The sequence below is a fragment of the Marmota marmota genome, unplaced genomic scaffold (genome assembly GCF_001458135.2).
Source record: "Marmota marmota marmota unplaced genomic scaffold, marMar, whole genome shotgun sequence".
Taxonomy (NCBI): domain Eukaryota; kingdom Metazoa; phylum Chordata; class Mammalia; order Rodentia; family Sciuridae; genus Marmota; species Marmota marmota.
Genome location: NW_026000101.1, coordinates 18038126 through 18056152, shown reverse-complemented (window position 1 = coordinate 18056152; position 18027 = coordinate 18038126). Strand labels below are relative to the sequence as shown.

Sequence of the window (18027 nt, the reverse complement as noted above, 5' to 3'; positions counted from 1 at the left end):
TCCTTCTTGAGATCTGACCAAAATGCTTCTCCCAAAAATGTATTGTTAAGTTGAGGGCTTTCTGTGGGTTTCCTGTTGTCATTGTTCTCTAGGATAGAGATTGCCAGATGGAGCCTCCTCCCAGGACAAACTTTTCAGCCACAGCCAATCAGGTAAGACCCTGGGCCAGTCTGAAATCCATCACCACCTCCAGTCCCATGCATCCTCATCATGCTCAGCAGCAAAGGAGACTGGCCTGGCTAAGGACTCCTCTGGGGCTGGGGATATAGCTCAGTTGATAGAGTGTTTGCCTTGCATTCACAAGGCCCTGGGTTCAATCCCCAGTAACACACACACACACACACACACACACACACACACACTCCTCTGGCAGTCATCCTCCACCTCCCTGTTTATTGTCATAAGCATCCAGTCTATGAACACCAGACACGTGAGACAGTAGTAGGTCTCTCCCAAATGAGCTCTGGACTCATCATGTGCTCCCAGGGCAATGCTACCCAAAATAGAAATGAGTGTGGCTTCTGGAGCTTCTTCCAGGAATGGAGGAGAACTAAAGAACTGTTGTTCCTATGAACTCTGGAGTCCATGGCTCCTTGCAGCTGACTCTGGAGTATTAGCACTCTGAGTCTGCCCTCCCAGCAGCCTATAGCATTCCTGCAGACCCTTCTCCTTCCCCCTCAGTGTGTGGGTAAGACATGGTGCTAGAGGACCTGAACCATTCAGGCTCCAATTTTGCTGTTCCAGTAAGATCCTGAACAAACCATGCCTCCATTTCTTTCTTAATGCCTCAATTTCTGTCAAGAAAGAAAGACAAGCTGTCTCGCAGGATTTTTGTAGGGCTCTGAATGAGATAATAAGTTCTGGAGTACTTTGCAATGTAGAATACTGGCCCATGGGTGAATTTTTAAAATGTAAGGTGTGCCTATCTGGCCTCCAGGTGGCAGTGACTTCCCAGCTCCGGGGAATAGTGTGATCTATGGCATTTGCCCAACCCCAGATCCTTGCTGCTTCCTCTGCTACTATCCTTGGGCTTTCCTTTCTTTATGGTCAGTTGGCAGCAGTTCTCTTACCTTTTGTTTTTCTCCTTTTAATGTCAAGGTATGGTCAGTGTTGTAGACGGCCAGCACGAACCTTGTATATTTATTCCATCTCCCTAGGAGGAGACTATATTTTTAAAATTTTCCTAATTTAAAATCTTATAAATCACCAACAAACATATGAGCTGGCCTGATATTTGCCCATTATTCTGTCTGGTGGGGGTTGCCTGCTAGAGCAGTGCTGATCTCCCAGCTGAAGACCCAGATCAGGGCTTCAGAGTGGACAAGTTCAAAGCAGAAGTGACCTGAGAGCTCCTTCATTCCTGATCCAGAGCTGATGGTTAGCAGGGAAGGCAGAGATTGAATACATAACTACAATGGGCCAAACAGAATTTTACAGAGGCATATGATAGGGGTTAACATGACCAACTCCTCAAGCTCTGAAGGTTGAAAAGGAGCTGGCTAGGGAAGGCTGTGCCCTGTAATGACCTTCTCATCTGTCCTTGTCTAGTGGGAGATATATGATGCCTACATGGAGGAGCTTGAGAAGCAGGAAAAGACCAAAGAGAAAGAGAAGGCAAAGACCCCAGTGGCTAAAAAGTCAGGGAAGATGGCCATGCGGAAGCTGACATCTATGGAATCCCAGGTTTGGTGGGGGTGCCCACAGCTCTGTCACATAATGTCTGAGTGGTGTCTTGGCCCCTGGGTAGACAGAAACATGGCTGCCTGGGAGAGTTCACAGATACTTTAAAAAGAGGGGCTAATGTGGAGGTGTGAATAGTTCTTTCCTTGGGGGAAGATGTGAAGAGACTACAACTGCCTCTGGTATTCCACCACCATCACTACCCTCTCCCCATCCCCTGCCAATTTGATATAGGTCTGGAAGTTAACAGGGGTTCAGGATCATTGGGCGAGGGAATAACCGAAGAAATACTTTATTGAAAGTGCCATATGCCTCCTGCGGGGGTCTTTCTAGAGTGGAGATGGGCTGTGAGAATAAAACATCACTTCCCTGAGGTTTGGGAGGGTGAGAGGCTCTTCTGCTTTCAGTCCTTGGGTTTAATGTGCCTGGTACTTAAGGTGAGTCTTCAGGGCTAGGATCCAGACAAGAGATGATCACAGGTACCATCAACGCCAGGACAATGAATATGGCCATCCTGGGCTGGATTTACCATGAGGAGCAATGTGGGAGTTTTTACAAAGCTCATGGTTGGGGTATGTGGAGGGGTATAGCCAACATAGGTTTGGGGTTAGTATGGGAGTTACAGTGATGCAACCATGGAGATGTTCAAGGGCTACACCTATCCCTCTGACAGAGAGAAATCTGGGTCAGGAGTCAGGGTCCCAGTGTGGAGATCAGGATGGGTGTGACCTTCAATGGAAGAGATCCTCAGGAAACTGGGGGCTGGTTTCAGCACCTCGGAGAGCTCCCATGGCAGTTGTCTGGGAAGCAGTTCTGCTCCACTCCAGAATAAGAGTTAAAGAAGTTCTGCTTTCTTTGTCTGAAGTGTGCTCACTTCCTCTCAATTTTCCATTCCACAACCCTGATGTTGTCACAGTCAGAAGGATTAATGGTTCTCCTCTATGACTTAATAGAAACTTTTCCAATTAAGTTTCATTCAGTCACTGACCAGGCATTCAGTGATCATAATCATACTAGGTACTGGAACTCTAAAGTGAAAGAAACCCCTATCCTGAGGATTGTTCTGTGATCCTTGGCTCCTCCTGCATCATTTCCCAGAGGTTAGAGGCGTCAGAGGAGCTTTGATTTGTGTCAAGATTTGCATGAAGATCCATCAGGGTTTGGTTGTGGGCTCTGTTCTGGGACCCATGGTTGCAGAAACCCCAATTATAATCATCAAAACCCAGAAACCAGAAGAAAAGTCTCTGTGGCTAACTGGAAACTTACCTGGAGTCTAAGCCCTGCCAGAGTTGGTATATAACACCTTCAGAGAGGAGGGATTTCCCTCCTGTATCACACTGGGCTCTTCCAGCTTGACTGACATGGCAGGCTGTGAAATAGGCAGATTCCATCCCTCTGGACCAAGAAGCCACAGTGGAGGCAGGACACTGGAAAGTATAATGTAACCCATTCCCAAGTGAGTGTCTTGGTATACAACCTCCTCTTCTTTTTTTCTTTCTTTTTCTTTTCTTTTCTATTTTTTCTTTTTCTTTTTTTTAGAGAGAGAGAGAATTTTTTAATATTTTTTTTAGTTTTTGGTGGACACAACATCTTTATTTTACTTTTTATGTGGTGCTGAGGATTGAACCCAGCACCCCGCGCATGCCAGGCAAGCACGCTACTGCTTGAGCCACATCCCCAGCCCATAACCTCTTCTTAAAGGAATTGAGCTCTAAATGTAAATACCAGGTTGTCTAGGGGATAGAATGGGAGTGACAGTCATCTTTGCTTTGCCAAGGCCCAGTGTCTATTTAAGTTGATTTAAAAAAAAAACTCAGCTGTGCAGGAGGGGAGACAAGAGAACAGGTTGTGATACTCTGTAGGATGGTTTCCAATGATGGGCCTCATGTCTCAGTCTCATTAATGATTTGGGTGAATGCACAGAACTGAATGCAAGCTTGTCTGATCTGATTAGGCAGGAATGGGTAAAAGGGCTCTGAAGCCATAAGTTTAGTCAGAACCAATAAAGGAATGTGACTGCTCAAGTGGCATAACATCCAGAACAAGGGAGGTAATAAGCCACTGTACTGTCCTTGGAGGATATCTGGAGCCCTGAGTCTCCCAGAACCAGGAGAGGGTAATCAGGCTAAGGAGGGACTGGCCCTCCATATGAGGCAAGAATATGGGCCCTAGAGTCCACAGACCTGGATTTATATCCTGGCTTTGGCACTTATTAGCTGGGGCTTGGTGAAACCTGTTTCTTCATCTGTAAAACCATCCTAACAATCCCTACTTTAAAAGATTGTCACGAGAACCCAAGATAATATATGTAAAGCCCCAAATATAGTACTTGCCTGTTACTGATCAATAGATGGTGGCTATTGTTATTAATATGCCTTACCATGGCTGATGGGCTTGGCAGAGGTACCTCAGGAAGTGCTGACTTTGGAGAATAAAGCACGGTTCTGCTACATCAGAGGAGCTGTTGTTAGACGTACAGTTCCTTAAGGCTAGAGGACAGAGTTAGGACCATAATAGAACACCCAGGGAAGCAGGTGTCAGCTAACTAACCATCTGGCCACAGGGAATGTTCCCTCATGTGCAGAGAGTTAGGCTTGAGAGGAAGCAGCCAAGAGGAGCTGGTTGTGCTTTTAGTCTGGGAGTAAGGGGAGTGGCTGGGACCAGGTGAGCTCTGAGGTCAGTGATTTTAAGACTCTGATGTCTGTCCTCCTCAGTCTGTTTCTGATAAAAATTTTGAGTCAATTTGAATTGACGCAAAACACCCTCAAAAAGCAGTTTCCCAGATACAACTTATAAGCCTCCATCACACTTCTGCATGTTTTCTCTGACACCACTTTTACAGTCACCACCAGGAAATGGGTTAAGTCAGAACTTGTGCATTATTGCATTTAATCCTCATAATGACTGTACGAGGCAGATGCTGCCATCCATTCTCATTTTGTCACACGGACTGAGTGACTCAAAGAAATTAAATAACTTGCTCAAAGATGTCATCTAGCTCCTAAGCAGTGGGATAGGATAGAAATGCAGGTTCATGTGTTTCTGGAACCTATTCTCTTCACCATGACATGACACTGCAGTCCCAATAGAGCCAATCCTCAGGAGCCATAGGCCTGGCCCTCAGAGGGTTGTCCACTCAGCTGGCTCACTCCTGCCATCTTCTCTAAACTCTTTGGTCCTTTCTTGCTAATCTCAAACTCTTTGCTCCTCTATTAACTTGCCTAGTGAATCACCTTGTGGATTTATGATACTCAAAATGAGTCATTTTTCCTGATACAAAACTTCTTGCCTTTGCTTTGGTCTGGGCAGTGGGCAAGGCCTGGAATTAGGAGTCTCAGTTCTCCCTTATATTCCATGCGTGCAAGCATATCTCTCCCTTCTTTAGGCTTTGGTGGCTTCCTCGACTTGTGACTAAATAAGGGGGTTGGACCAGGAGATTTCAGAGGCCTGTAATGGGTGTCTGTTATTCCCTGAGCTAGTGAAACCTCTCTGTTCCCACCAAAGATGCCTCTTACCTATTCTTAGCTGTGCTCCCCTCCAACACCTGCCTTGGCTCTCTCTGGTGCCTTATCTAGTACACAGAGAGATGCCTTCTCCAAAACAATCCCAGAATGAAAGAATGTGAAGCATACTCTGTCCAGGGCCCAGATATGTCAGCTGATATCCCTTGTGCCATCTGTGAGGGAGGGGTTCTTGGAAGGCAGTGGTGAAGTGAGTTGGACCTTGAGCCATGCAGAGATACCATTACAGAGCCATTTGGTTTAGTATGTTGGGGAGAAATTGCTGAACCAATTGCAAGTCTTCCCCACCTTAGGGCATATTACCTTGCCAAATGCTTATTAGGATGTGTGGTTTCTGTGTTCCCACAGAGTGATGATATCACCAAAGTGACCCAAGCAGCTAAAATTGTGGAGCGAATGGTCAATCAGAATACATATGATGATGTTGCTCAGGGTAAGATTTCTTGTGCTCATATTAAAAACTCCTCATAAAAACTGATATTTGAGTATCCCGTGCTAATTCCTATATATGCAAGAGAAAGAAAAAATTCCTCCCTCCTCTGGCTGTCATTGAGAGGACAAGACTTACACAAGTCAACCATGAACAATGGCATAAGAAACAATAGCCTTAGTGTTGAGATCTGACAATGGTATAGCAAGAAATGCCTGCACATTAGTGATCCAATGTCATCTTCCCAATACTCCTGGGAAGAAGACAGAGCAAAGATGATTACTCTTACTTTGCACATGAGACATCTGAGCCAATGTCACCTGGCTAGTGAGTTGGCAGAGGGGGGCCCAAACCTAGGTCTTGAGCTTCATTCTGTGTTCTGTTCTCTACTCAGTTGGAGTTGCTATAATGCCAGAATATACTAGATAGACAAAAACTGCTTGGGAAATCCCCACCAAAGGAAAAGGGAAGATAAGTTATGATTGGGAGCAGTCAAGGAAGGCTTCAGGGAGGTCTGAGCTAGATGTCAAGGGACAGCAGAGTCTGAGTAGGAGGATGGCAGAAGAGACGATGTTCTGGGCAGAGGATAGCATGAGCAGTGACTTGATGGCAAGAATGCATAGGAATGGACTCCGGGAACAAGGGGCAGCAAAAGTGGTGAGAGTTCAGGCTGGAAGGGTGGTTGGAACCAGTTTATGAAGTGCCTTGGATATCACAAGGGATTTGAGATTTCTCCACAGATAGTTCAGAGGCATTGAAGCCTACTAGGCAGAGACACAGCTCAGTGAGAACTGGGATGGAGGAAGATGTGAGTAAGCAGAATACAAGGATAAAGGTAAAGGTGCAGGTTGGAATGGGTTTTGCCACACCTAAATCATAGGGAATGGAGAAAAGGAGCAATAATAATGGAAAACAGCACCGGCATTCACTGTGTGTGGCCTATGTGTAAAGTATTGTGCTGTCTGGTTTATGTGTGTTATTTTATTTTTCCTGACAGTTTTACTCTGTGAAGTGAATACCATTATTATCTTCAACTTATAGAGGAGAAACTCAGGCTTGGGTGTTGCTACTTGTTCAAAATCATAGCTAGTGGGAGCTCTGAGTAATTGAACCAGAATTTGAACACAGGCCCCTTGGATCCGTTGCCTAACCACTTTACCATGAAGCTACAGAGCCATGGAGCAGAGGAGATGTTTCAAATAAACACATTCAATAGATCTATCCTGATGATTAATTAGTGATGAGGTGAAGAAAGAGATTGATTCAGAAATGCTTAAATCCAGGGGCCTGGGAAATTCTGGTGTCTTTGACAGTGCCAGGGAAACGGAATCCTTCCCATGGCATGAACAGCACATTCCCAAGTGGCTTGTATTTCCCTAAGAGGTTGTGCATTTATTTGGAGCAGCTGCCTCCCCAGAGTTGGCAGCTCCTTGCTGCTGGCTGGTCTCCTTTGCTGACAGCCTAGGGCTCTTCTTGGTGACTTGATGTTCATTGCTCACCCATGGGACATAAAAACCAAGGCTGCCAAGACCAGGAGCCTAAACAAGCCCTCTTGTTATCATTCAGGCTGGAAAACGACCTTGAGTGCTTTTCAAAGCTGTCAAAGTACACAGCAGCTGTGAATGAATTTGTCACTCACACAGCTTGGCTTCCTGAAACCCAGCCTATGCAAGTGGCCCGCCAAAGGGCTGCAAACCTGATTAATATCCATGGAGAAACTGGCCTTGTGAACCACTTTCATTTATAAGAACACAGTCACATAAAAATGCATTGAACTTTGATTTTTTTAACTGCATACTCTTTTTCCTTTGGGAAAGTGTAATCATGAAGGAGAAGTGAAAATAGAGAAGTGTTATCAATTAATCTCTCTGAAATGAGGTACTTTCAGAGACACCCCAAGCTCAGGAATCTCTGATGTGATCAAGGCTCACGCCTTTCTGACCACTTGAATCTTTTTTGTTTCAAGACATTTTTGAAATCTGAATGTAATCTCACAACCTCAAGGTATGGGCCATTGTGAGAAATGCTGGAGCAATGCCTGGGCTTGACCTTGACTGTTTTGGATTAGAGGTTCATTTTCTAGTTGGTCATTCTTGTTTGGAAATAAAACCGAGAAACCATTTCACTTCAGTTTCTCTATTTCCTTGCATTCTTCGAATGGTCATTGGGTGCTGCTGTGTGGCTACCCTGTGCTAGGCACTGAGGACCTTGGAATGAATGATACACATTTCCTGCTCTCGAGGAGTTGTACAGTAGGGAAAATAGGCAGAATAATTGTGTGACAGATGTTTTAGTAGAGAAGAGGCAGGAATAGAAAAAGAGGAAGAAAATAGCTCTACTCAAAAGAAAATAATCCAAGCATGGTGGTGCAAGAGTAAAGTCCAGCGGCAGGCTAAGGCAGAAGGATTGCTTGAGCCCAGGAGTTCAATACCAGCCTAGGCAACATAATGAGACCTCATCTCAAAAAAAAAAGAAGAAAAAATAAAATACCTTACAGAGCGGGGGTGGGGGAGGAATTTGATCTGGATTGGGAGTAAGAATGTGCCAGGAAAACCAGGACATTTTATACATGGAAACACAGAAACACAAAGTATACAGAAGCATATAGAAACATGAGATAACTTGACTCATTGGCACTATTTGGTATAAAGGATACATAGACAGCTGGCTTGAAATGATGTGAAGGTGGAGGCCAATAGCCTTGGTTTGACCAGGGAGCCCCTGTATAAGGAGAGCCATGGAGGGGGGGGGTTCCACTGGGATGAGAAGAGTGGTGTGGTAGAGTTTGTTTGCTCTCCATCTGGTAGTTCGGTGGAATGTGGGCTGGAGGAGGGGTTATAATGGTAGGGAGATCAGTTAGAAGGAAGCTGTAATAACTCAGATGAAGGAATCTGGGACCTGAACTTGGGCATTGGCTATAGGTTTAGAGAGAAATGAATGGATTAAAAGGATATTCTGGAGGAAACTATAACAACTGGTAAAAGGAAATCAGTCAAGGATTACGTAGGTTTCTGGTTTAGACATGTGGAAAGATGAGGTTTCTACCTAGCTTAGAGAAAATGGGAGGCAGAAACAATTTTGAGGCAGATGAAGTTGAGCTTGGGGAATCCATGGGGGATCCAGGCAGCTTCATTATAGTGAGGTTTGGCAGTGGATATGAGGATGAGCTGCATTTTAGGGATTTAGGAGGCAGAATGAATAGAACTATTAATCAGCCTCTGGCAGCTGAAACCTTGAAATTTGGCTGCTCCAATCTGAGTCCTCTGAAGTGCTGGGGAAACTCATGGGGACAAGGGCGGCAACCTGGGATTCTATCCATGAGCACATGGCTACTTTATTGTAATTTGCTTCCAACAACAATGACAGTAACAATAGCTAATACATAAAAAGAAGTTACTGTGTACCAGGCATTTTTCTAAGCACTTTGCATATATTAACTCAACATATCCTCATAGCAGTCCTTTGAGATAGGTACTATTATTCCTACCCGGAGACACAAAGAGGTTCATTGTATTGCCTGATGAGACAGTAATTGGTGAATCTGGCTTTGCTGAAAAGTGGCAGTCAGGAGGCTGACTCTACCTGTGTGTATTTAAGATTTTAAGTACTATGAGGATGCTGCTGACGAATACCGGGACCAGGAGGGTACACTGCTGCCGCTCTGGAAGTTCCAAAACGACAAAGCCAAGCACCTGGCCGTCACCGCCCTCTGCTGGTGAGTATAGACATTGCAGAAAACTCAGAGCCCCTGCTGCTCAGAGTAGCCCCCCTTTATTGCGCTTAACAACCTTGAGTGTGACTCGTGGCAACATGGGAAAAGCAGGACTGTGATTCCTATGGGACTGCAGAATCGTCCAACGTCTCCCAGCTGGTAAACGCCCAAGTTGGACAGTAAATATCTGCAGTGTAGTTAGGCACTAATGTCCATGGAAGGGACATGTCCACTTCCTATGCCAATGGGTTCGTATTTCTTTTGCAGGAATCCAAAGTACAAGGATCTGTTTGCAGTAGGACATGGCTCCTGTAAGTGATCCAGCTATTCTTTCATTGGCTCGTGCAAACAGCAAACACTAAGTACCTACCCTGTGCAGAGTTCTTGGCTGGGTGTGAGAAATGTGAAGATGACTAGGATACCCCCTGGGAGATCCACAGTCTGATGGAAAGACCCATAATCCTATGGGCAATTAGTGTTGAATGAAGGAATGTATAAAGCTGAATATGCCAACTGAGCCTTGAAGGAAGAGAGAGCACTCTGGCAGAGGGGCTAGCATAGTTTAAGTCTGGAGGCATGAGAGAAATGGCAGGAAATGGAGCTGTCAAGGGACCAGGGTCAGCCCTCAAAGGGCTTGGTAAGCCATTCCAAGAAGCTTGGAGCTTCTCCTGAGGGGAAACCACTGAAGGAATTTGAGAAGGGTAGGGACAGGTCCACTTCAGAGAGGAATTGCAGGCCTGATACTGGAGTCTGGTGCAGGCATCTCAGGGAGAGATGGGACGATCTTAAACACAGCTGTGGAGTGCGATGGAGGCCCTCTCCTGCATCCTCTCCTAGCCTTCTTGACCAGCCCTGGAGCAGGGTTGTGGGTGGAGGTGAGGACAAGTGCTTGAAATTCATGACTTGGCTCTGGATCCCTGGAAGACCACTGTTGTCCAAATGTTCCTGCCTCTGCCATTTACATACTCGGGGCAGAGAGGCAGCACCCAGTGATAATTGTGTCTGGGCAATTTGGTTTTCTTTATGTTACTTGGTCCAAGCAGAAGTCTCTACTGCTGTGCTGGCCTGGACATTCCCCCTTTCCAACAGGAGAGGGCCCTATACTTCGCATTAGTCGCACCTCCCCATTGCTAACCGTGTGTTCTCTGGCTGGGAGAATCAGCTTCTGAGAACAGAAAACCTCTCCATTCTACAAGCTGCTGCTGGCTGGCAGGCAGACAAGCTCCTGGTTGCTGCCCCTCAGATCGCCTGTCAGCCCATTCTTTGACCAGGGTGGGGGAGAGGGAGGGAGTACAAGGAGGAGTTGATGTTTGTCATTCCTCTCAGGGAGGAGACGTTGGAGCTGCTCCCAGTCCTGTGGACTGGGCTGCCTTTGAGGATGCCCTGAATGCCTGCTTTGTGTCCCCACTCCTGAGGGTGGGCTGCTGCCAAATGGGAAGCACCCTCCCCCTCTGGCAGAGAACAAGCACATTCTTCCCCTCTGCTGCAGCTACTGGGTCTGGAACAGGGCCTGGGGGTTGGGCAGATTCACCCAGGAGTAGGTGTGGACCCCCCTTTGAGGCTGCTCTCAGCCCAGGCTCTCTGCTCAGGATGAGGTGAGGGTGTGTGATCTCCCCAGAAGATGGGAGAAGAAACTCAGTTCTATCCTATTCTCCATCAGGGTCAGAAGCAGTGTCAGTTGGTTGGGGTCAAAATGGAGGCTGTTTAGTCAGTAGCAGTAGAAAAGGATAATTCATCCCCCACAAAGCGATGACATCAAAGCTGAAAGGCCTGGCAGCCTCCTATGGACAGGCACATACCCAGGAAGGGTCTCTTTGTCCTCCTTGGCCCTTTTAGCCATATCCAGACGCCTGAGTGCTACCCGCAATCAGCTACAGCCCTTCCCCTGGAATCACTTCTCAGTGGTGTACTCTGGGTCTTGGTCACCTTATTGATGATAAGGAGAGGCTGATAACCTGCCAGGCCTCTGTATCAGGGCTGTGTTGAGTCACATGTGAGAGTAAAGAAGTAAACGTGCCCTACGAGTTGTAGGAACCACTTACACATGAAGAGCAACCATTGCTGATTTGGCTCAGTCTTTTCCCCGGCTTTCTTGCAGTACTTTCAGGGGTCCCAGGCAGAAATAAAGGGGCTGGGAGTCAGAGGTGAATCTTTTGGGGAGCAAGGCCCAGGAGCAGTGGCAGCGGTATTTACTGTTGCTGTCACTGGTACAGGAGTTGTTGGCAGTTTTCAGATGGGCATCTTTTATAGAGCCTTTTATATTTCAGTACCACTTGCAGAAGCCAGAGGACAGCCAGTCCGGGCTGGGACCCAGGAAGGTCCCATCATCTACTCCTGAGATCACCTCTGGGAGACCCATGCTCTTGAGTGTCCAGGTACCTCCATGGAAGAAAAAGCACAAAGTGGAGGCAGGCAGAGGACACCCTAGTTGCCGGATGGGGTCTTTCTGAAGAGCAGTTGGTCTCACCAGCTTCTGTCACAATCTTTGGAAGCTCCCAACTACCAACCCCCATCCCCATAATCAGATTTTGTCATGAGGAAAAACACTGGAATGAGAATTTGTGTTTATTTCTGGTTTTGACCTTGGTGAACTGAATCCAGACCTCATGCATTTCCTTTTGCCTGGAATTTCTAGATGTTTATTCTGTGACCCAGTCACATAAAACTTTGGTAAGGTAGGCATGTACCCTAGGAAAGACTGGAGCTTGGCTGGAGTCAGGTCAGAAGCAAGCAGGTAGGGAAAAGGGGATCTGGGAGCTGCCTACAACAGCTCAGAAGCATCCACACCTGCATCCCCTTTAGGGCAGCTGTATGCCCGCATATTAGGCTTCTTAAAGGGAAGATACTGTGATGTCCCTGAAGCCAGGCTCCTTGTTCCCAGCAGAGTGAAGTAAGAGGCTGTCAGCAGATGAGGGCAGGTAGAGGAATGTTGGAGAGCAAAGGCAGCTAGTCCAGGAAGAAATGGCCCTGGAACTGCTGGGGTGAAATTATGTCCGCCTGCTGTACCGAGAGGGTCCTTTCCAGCTCATTAGCCAGTTCATAGCAGGGAAATTGGGCCTGTGCATGGTCTGTCAGGCAGGGATGGTGGAACAGATCCTGGAAACTCTGTGTGGTCCTGAGGCGATCACAGAGGAGATGAGGCAGGAATTTCCTCAGCAGGTCTCTTAGTGGAAGTGCAGGGGAGCCAGCTGTGCTTCAACCCAGCCTCCCTTTGGGGCAGCACCTCCCTCTGGGGCAGCACCTCCCTCTGGGGCAGCACCCTTAAAGGGGCCAATGGCAGGCCCCAAGATCCAGGACTAAACTCACTCCTGTTCTGTCCCAGCATATCCTGGCCTGTCCCTGAGCCTGCTCAGACCAGAGATACACTTGTAGGGATTTAAATCTTTCCTGATCATTTATTTGTCAGCTTCACTAATTAAGCAGTGTTAATTTCATTTACTGAAAATGGAAATTCATCCACCTCATTTCTCCCTGTTCATCCTCCACACACAAAATCCATCACTCCTCAGCTGCAGGCTGCGTAAAATTTACAGGACTAATTATGTTGTCAGGTCTCTTTGTAAATACAGTCCATAAAGGCCACTATGCTTGCTGGGTTGTAGTGTAAGGGCATTCCCATTGTTAGTTTAATTACTGGTTAGTTATTAGGTTCTCAAATGTTTGCCTCATTTTCCCTAAATCAAATTAAATGTCCTGCTTGATGTATTCTGTCTCCAAGGCCTTGCTCTTATTTCCCACACTGTTTAAATAAGACTTCTAATCCAATGAGAGTGCCTGGAAAAGCCCTACTGCCTGGAAGCCTGCGCCCAGCTTGGCACCATGGCCTCTGGGCCATGTTTGAAGTTTGGAACCCTCTGGAAACCGATGCCATTCTTCAGGCCAGACTTGGGTTAGTCCCCTGCCTCTAGAGACTGCAAAAATTCTGTTCCTGGAGTCCAAGGTGGCAGGGCTGAGCTGTGGGAAACTAAGGAAGGCTTTCGTTATTATCATCAGAAGAGCTGAGGATCATTTCATCTATCCGCCTGACTTCTAGAGGGACTGCTTCCCAACTGTCCCAGAAAAATAGTGCCATCTATGGGAGCTTGTCTCTTCCACTCATAAAAGTAGAGTTTGGGTCAATCTTCCCTGAATGCCTATGGTATTTGTTTCCTGTTGCTGTCGTAGTAAATGACCACAAACATCATGTCTTAAAACAACATCAATTCATTGTCTTACAGTTCTAGAGGTCAGAAGTTCAAAAGCATTTTTACTGAGCTAAAAATCAGGTGTCAGCAGGGCTGTGTTCCTTCTGGAGGCTCATGGAGAGCACCTGCTTTGTTTTCTTTTCCAGCTTTCAAAGGCTGCCCGAATTCCATGGCCCTCATCTAGCTAGCAATCGCATCATTCTGACATCTGCTTCTGTCGTCACATCTCATTCTCTGACTCTCCTGCCTCTATTTTTCCCTTATAAGAACTCTTGTGATTACATTAAATCCATGCAGATAATCCGGGATAATCTCCCCATCTCAAGGTCTTTAACTTAATCACATCTGCAAAGTCCCTTTTGCCATGCAAAGTGTCATATTTATAGGATCTGGGGATTAGGATGTGGACATTTGGGGGGGAGCATTATTCTGCCTACTGCACACCCCCTCCAAGTGCTTCTTGCATGACTTAATAAGGGAGTCATCAAACAGCTGCTGCCTTGGAGCCAGTCCTGGGCTGGCCTCATTTAAGATGCCACAGTACAAGAGGGAGCCTGCTGTCCCAAGCTGGCAGGGTACCCTTGTCTCTGCAGTTTGCCATCTACTTCCTACTGACCATTGACCTGGCCTTAGCCTGGTGGCCCAACATGCCCTCTGCCTGCCTTGTTTCCCAGAATCCTGAGTAGGAACTAGGGTTTTCCTGACAGCCAGCATTCTCCATAGTGGCCCCTATGACATAGAGCTGTTCTTTACCTGCTGGGCAGGAATGAAGTTGTGGTCTGAGGTCCCACTACTAGTTTCCAGTTCAAGAAGACATCAATCCTCAAGTTTTTGTTGTTCTTGTTGGATATACATGACAGTAGAGTGTATTTTTTTTTTAAAATATTTATTTTTTAGTTTTCGGTGGACACAACATTTTTGTTTGTACGTGGTGCTGAGGATCGAACCTGGGCCGCACGCATGCGAGGCTAGCGTGCTACCGCTTGAGCCACATCCCCAGCCCAGTAGAGTGTATTTTGATATATTAGGATGAATACATGGAGTATAATTTACTCTAATTAGGATCCCATTCTTGGGCTTGGAGGTGATGTGGAGTTTCACTAGTGGAATATTCATATATGAGTATAGGAAAGTTATGTCCGATTCATTCCACTGTTTTTCTTATTCCTGTCCTCTCTCCCTTCCCTTCTTTCCCCATTGTCTAATTCAATAAACTTTTATTCTTCCTCCCCTGCCCTCCATCCAGGTTTCTCCCTAGGCACTGTTCTACCAGAACTCTAGCAGAAGAAGCTGAGGACAATCAGAGCTTTGCTCTGTGGTGGAATTAAGACACACACGTGCATATGTGCATTCACACCCACATGCATGCTCGCTACTCCCCTTGCCAGAGATCACAGCTTTCTGAGAACTTCCACATCAGGCTCTATCTCACAGGGGGTTGATTCTCCTCCCCCAAATCTTTTGGATTATTGAAGGGTAGAGTCAGGGAGGCCTTAGTGATTATCCAGTAGAGCAGGGTGAGAGGAAAAGCTTGATTGCCACAAAGAGAAAGACTGCTGAGGAGCAAGCCAAGGTGTGCTCCCTCCATCCTTCATGGCAGGTCAAGGAAAAGACCTGCTCACAGTTCCTGACAGTGTGTGGGGGGAGGGGCAACACCTCAGAAGAGATATTCTCAGTGACTGAATAGTCTAGAAGACCTCCCAGAGAGGGTCCTCATGGGCTGGTAGACCCTCTAAACAGTTGGAGAGACTATGAGGCAGCTTAAGGAAGCAACAGGAGCAAAAGTACTAAGACGAGCAGAGCTAATTTCCTGCTAGCAACCCTTTCCCTCTGTCTCAGGGTCAAGGTCTGTGTGATTATCATTTTTCTCTCTCCCTCTCTGTCTTTCTCACTCTACCCTTTTCCCCCTCTATTTCTCCTCTGTTCTACCAAGCTACATATACTTACTGAAATCCTATAGCCTAGAAGACCCCAGAATTAATTGACTGGCTCCAGACTTGAGTCTCTGCCTCTTTATACAATAGATGGTGGGGTTAGGAGGTTCCTATCTGGGTTTCTGGACTCTCTAACCCTTCCCTAAGAAGCCAGGAAGTTTGTGGCATTCAGAGCAAAGTACTCCAGGGGCCAGACCCAAGGTTCTGCAAGCCTTGAGTCTGTGGGACTCTAGCCCTCATTGGTAGCTGAAGCATTGAGGGTGACTTGAAGCTAATGTAGGACTGGGACTGTTAGTGACCTGGCTGGTGATGTCATACTGATGGAATATTGGATGACTAAGCAATGATATCATTAGGGATTGGTGCTATCATACCTTCCCTTGCAGGGTCAGAGACAGGCCACTCATTAGATCCTGCAGTTGAATGAGTAATTCCAGCAACCCAGGAGACTGAGGCAGGAGGATTGCAAGTTCAAAACCAGCCTCAGCAACTTAGTGAGAACCTGTCTCAAAATAAAAATAAAAAGGACTGGGGATGTGCTCAGTGGTTAAATGTTCCTGGGGTCATTTCCTAGTACCAAAAAAATTTTTAAAAATTTTTTAAAAGATAATGATGATATGATGTTGGGACTATTGGAGGTTTGGGCTGTGATGTCACACTGGCTATACCTGGAGAATGGAATAATGAGATCTCAGAGAGGCCACTGGAGTCAGGGTGAGTTCATAGTATAAGACAGAGTTGAGAGGAAACCCCAGTTGAATAAGGGTTTTCTTGGTGTGATTTGGCAGAAAGACCCCCAAATTAGAACTAAGGAAGAATGAAGTCTAGAAACCATGATCTCCATGCCTCATTTGGTTGCAAGTAACAGAGATTATTAAACCAGTTTGATAAAATGGGCCTCAATGTCAACATAGTATGACCTGGGAACTAGTATGATTGGTTGTTCTCTATGTCCCTCTCTCATGAAATCCATGTTCTTCTCTGTAGTCATTCCCTTTTATCCTGCTTGACTGCTCTGTCACTTATACATTCTCTAGTCCATAACCTGGAGGGATTGGATTATTTTTGCTAGTAATCACCACCCCATTAGGTCTGGTGACCCCTTCCTCTCCTTTCTCCACATCTGTGTAAACACCAGATTACTAGAGCAGTATATGTGCAGCTATCAAAGGGACATTGGGTGTGGCAAACACCATGAGATATGCATCATGCAGCAGGACACACCATTTCTGTCCTCTAGGCCTCAGTTTCTCTGTCTGTAAAATTAGGCGGGCACGATTCCAGCCTGTGGTCTCAGTGGTTCTGTAATTGGGTTAGAGATGTCTTCAATACAGAGTTACTAAGCCAACCTAGGGCTTCCTAACCTCTTTTCCTGGTTTCACTGGTCATGAACACTCTGTGCATGAATGTAGGGGTAGAGGTTTATGTAAAGAAAGTAAGTCGCCAGGTGCAGTGGAGCACGCCTGTAATCCCAGCAACTGGGTAGGCTGAGACAGGAGGATCATAAGTTCAAAGCCAGCCTCAGCAAAAGCAATGTGTTTGGCAACTCACTGAGACCTGTCTCTAAATAAAATACAAAGTAGGTATTAGGTCTGGGCATGTGGCTCAGTGGCCAAAAGCCCCTGAGTTCAACCAAGTACAAAAAAAAAAAAAAGAAAGAAAAGAAAAGTCATCACTGCTGTCCCTCAAGGGGCCAAGACCTATACTTAGTAAGAGCAATTGTGAATGTCATGCTTACCTTTGCTCCTTGGTGCAATAAGGATAGCATCTGAGTCCTTGGCTTGAGCAGGCATTCCTTCACTCTCTTGTTCACCCACTTACCTGCCTGCTTACCTACTCACCCTGTGTCAGTCTTGACCAGCATAGAAGAAGGATTGGAATTTGGAGTACCAAGGGCTCGCCTCTGACCTGGCAGTTGGCTGGTCAGTTTGTGGATTACTCATTCAGCTGCAGAATCTAGTGATTGGCTGTCTCTGACCCTGCAAGGGATAACCGATAGTAGGAGGCCCAGACCAGGTTTGATGAACAAAAGGAGCTAAAGTGATGGTCACCCTGTCCAGTTCAAGCCTTTCATGTTCTGGACAAAAAAGACACTCCCCTCAGCCAGCTGACCCTTGAAGTCAACCCATGGGGCCCACCTGGAGTCCTATAGAATGAGGTACTGTCACGTCCACCCCATCTACCCCAAGGTCAGCCTCCTACTGGTTTTAAGATAGAGTCAGGCATACCGTGACCCAGCTTTGGTATCAGGGGATCTGGAAGCCCTCAAGTGTCTACTTTTTGCTGGGAGGCTCACTTTCCCCAGAACAGAAGCATTTTCCTTCCTGATTTACCACTTGCCCTCCCCATGGCTCTGGCTGAACCCTGGAATCTTCTCTCCTAGGTGCATGTGTGGCCTCCCTTGCAAGTGATCCAGGGAGGGGCTACTGATTCAAATTTGAGAGCTGGTGAGGATTAACCCAACAAGGGAAGGTGGTCTTCCCCATAGACAGCTGCTCTGGTGGGCATGCCAGCTTGCCTCAGCTTCCAGTGTACTTTTCTGTTTTTTTTTTTTTTTTTTTTTTTT

General features: G+C 46.5%; 1 protein-coding gene across 3 annotated transcripts in view; it reads left to right on the top strand.

Moving 5' to 3' along the window:
• The window catches only part of Dnai1 (dynein axonemal intermediate chain 1), a 62272-nt gene that overhangs the window by 29468 nt on the left and 14777 nt on the right, over positions 1-18027 (top strand). For 2 of the 3 annotated variants that reach the window (XM_048783472.1, XM_048783470.1), the window contains exons 8-12: positions 93-152; positions 1549-1683; positions 5550-5634; positions 9229-9346; positions 9611-9654. In XM_048783472.1, the coding sequence (XP_048639429.1) occupies positions 93-152; positions 1549-1683; positions 5550-5634; positions 9229-9346; positions 9611-9654 (442 nt within the window). The remainder of the gene's footprint in view (positions 1-92; positions 153-1548; positions 1684-5549; positions 5635-9228; positions 9347-9610; positions 9655-18027) is intronic. The other variant, XM_048783471.1, reaches the window with a different exon arrangement.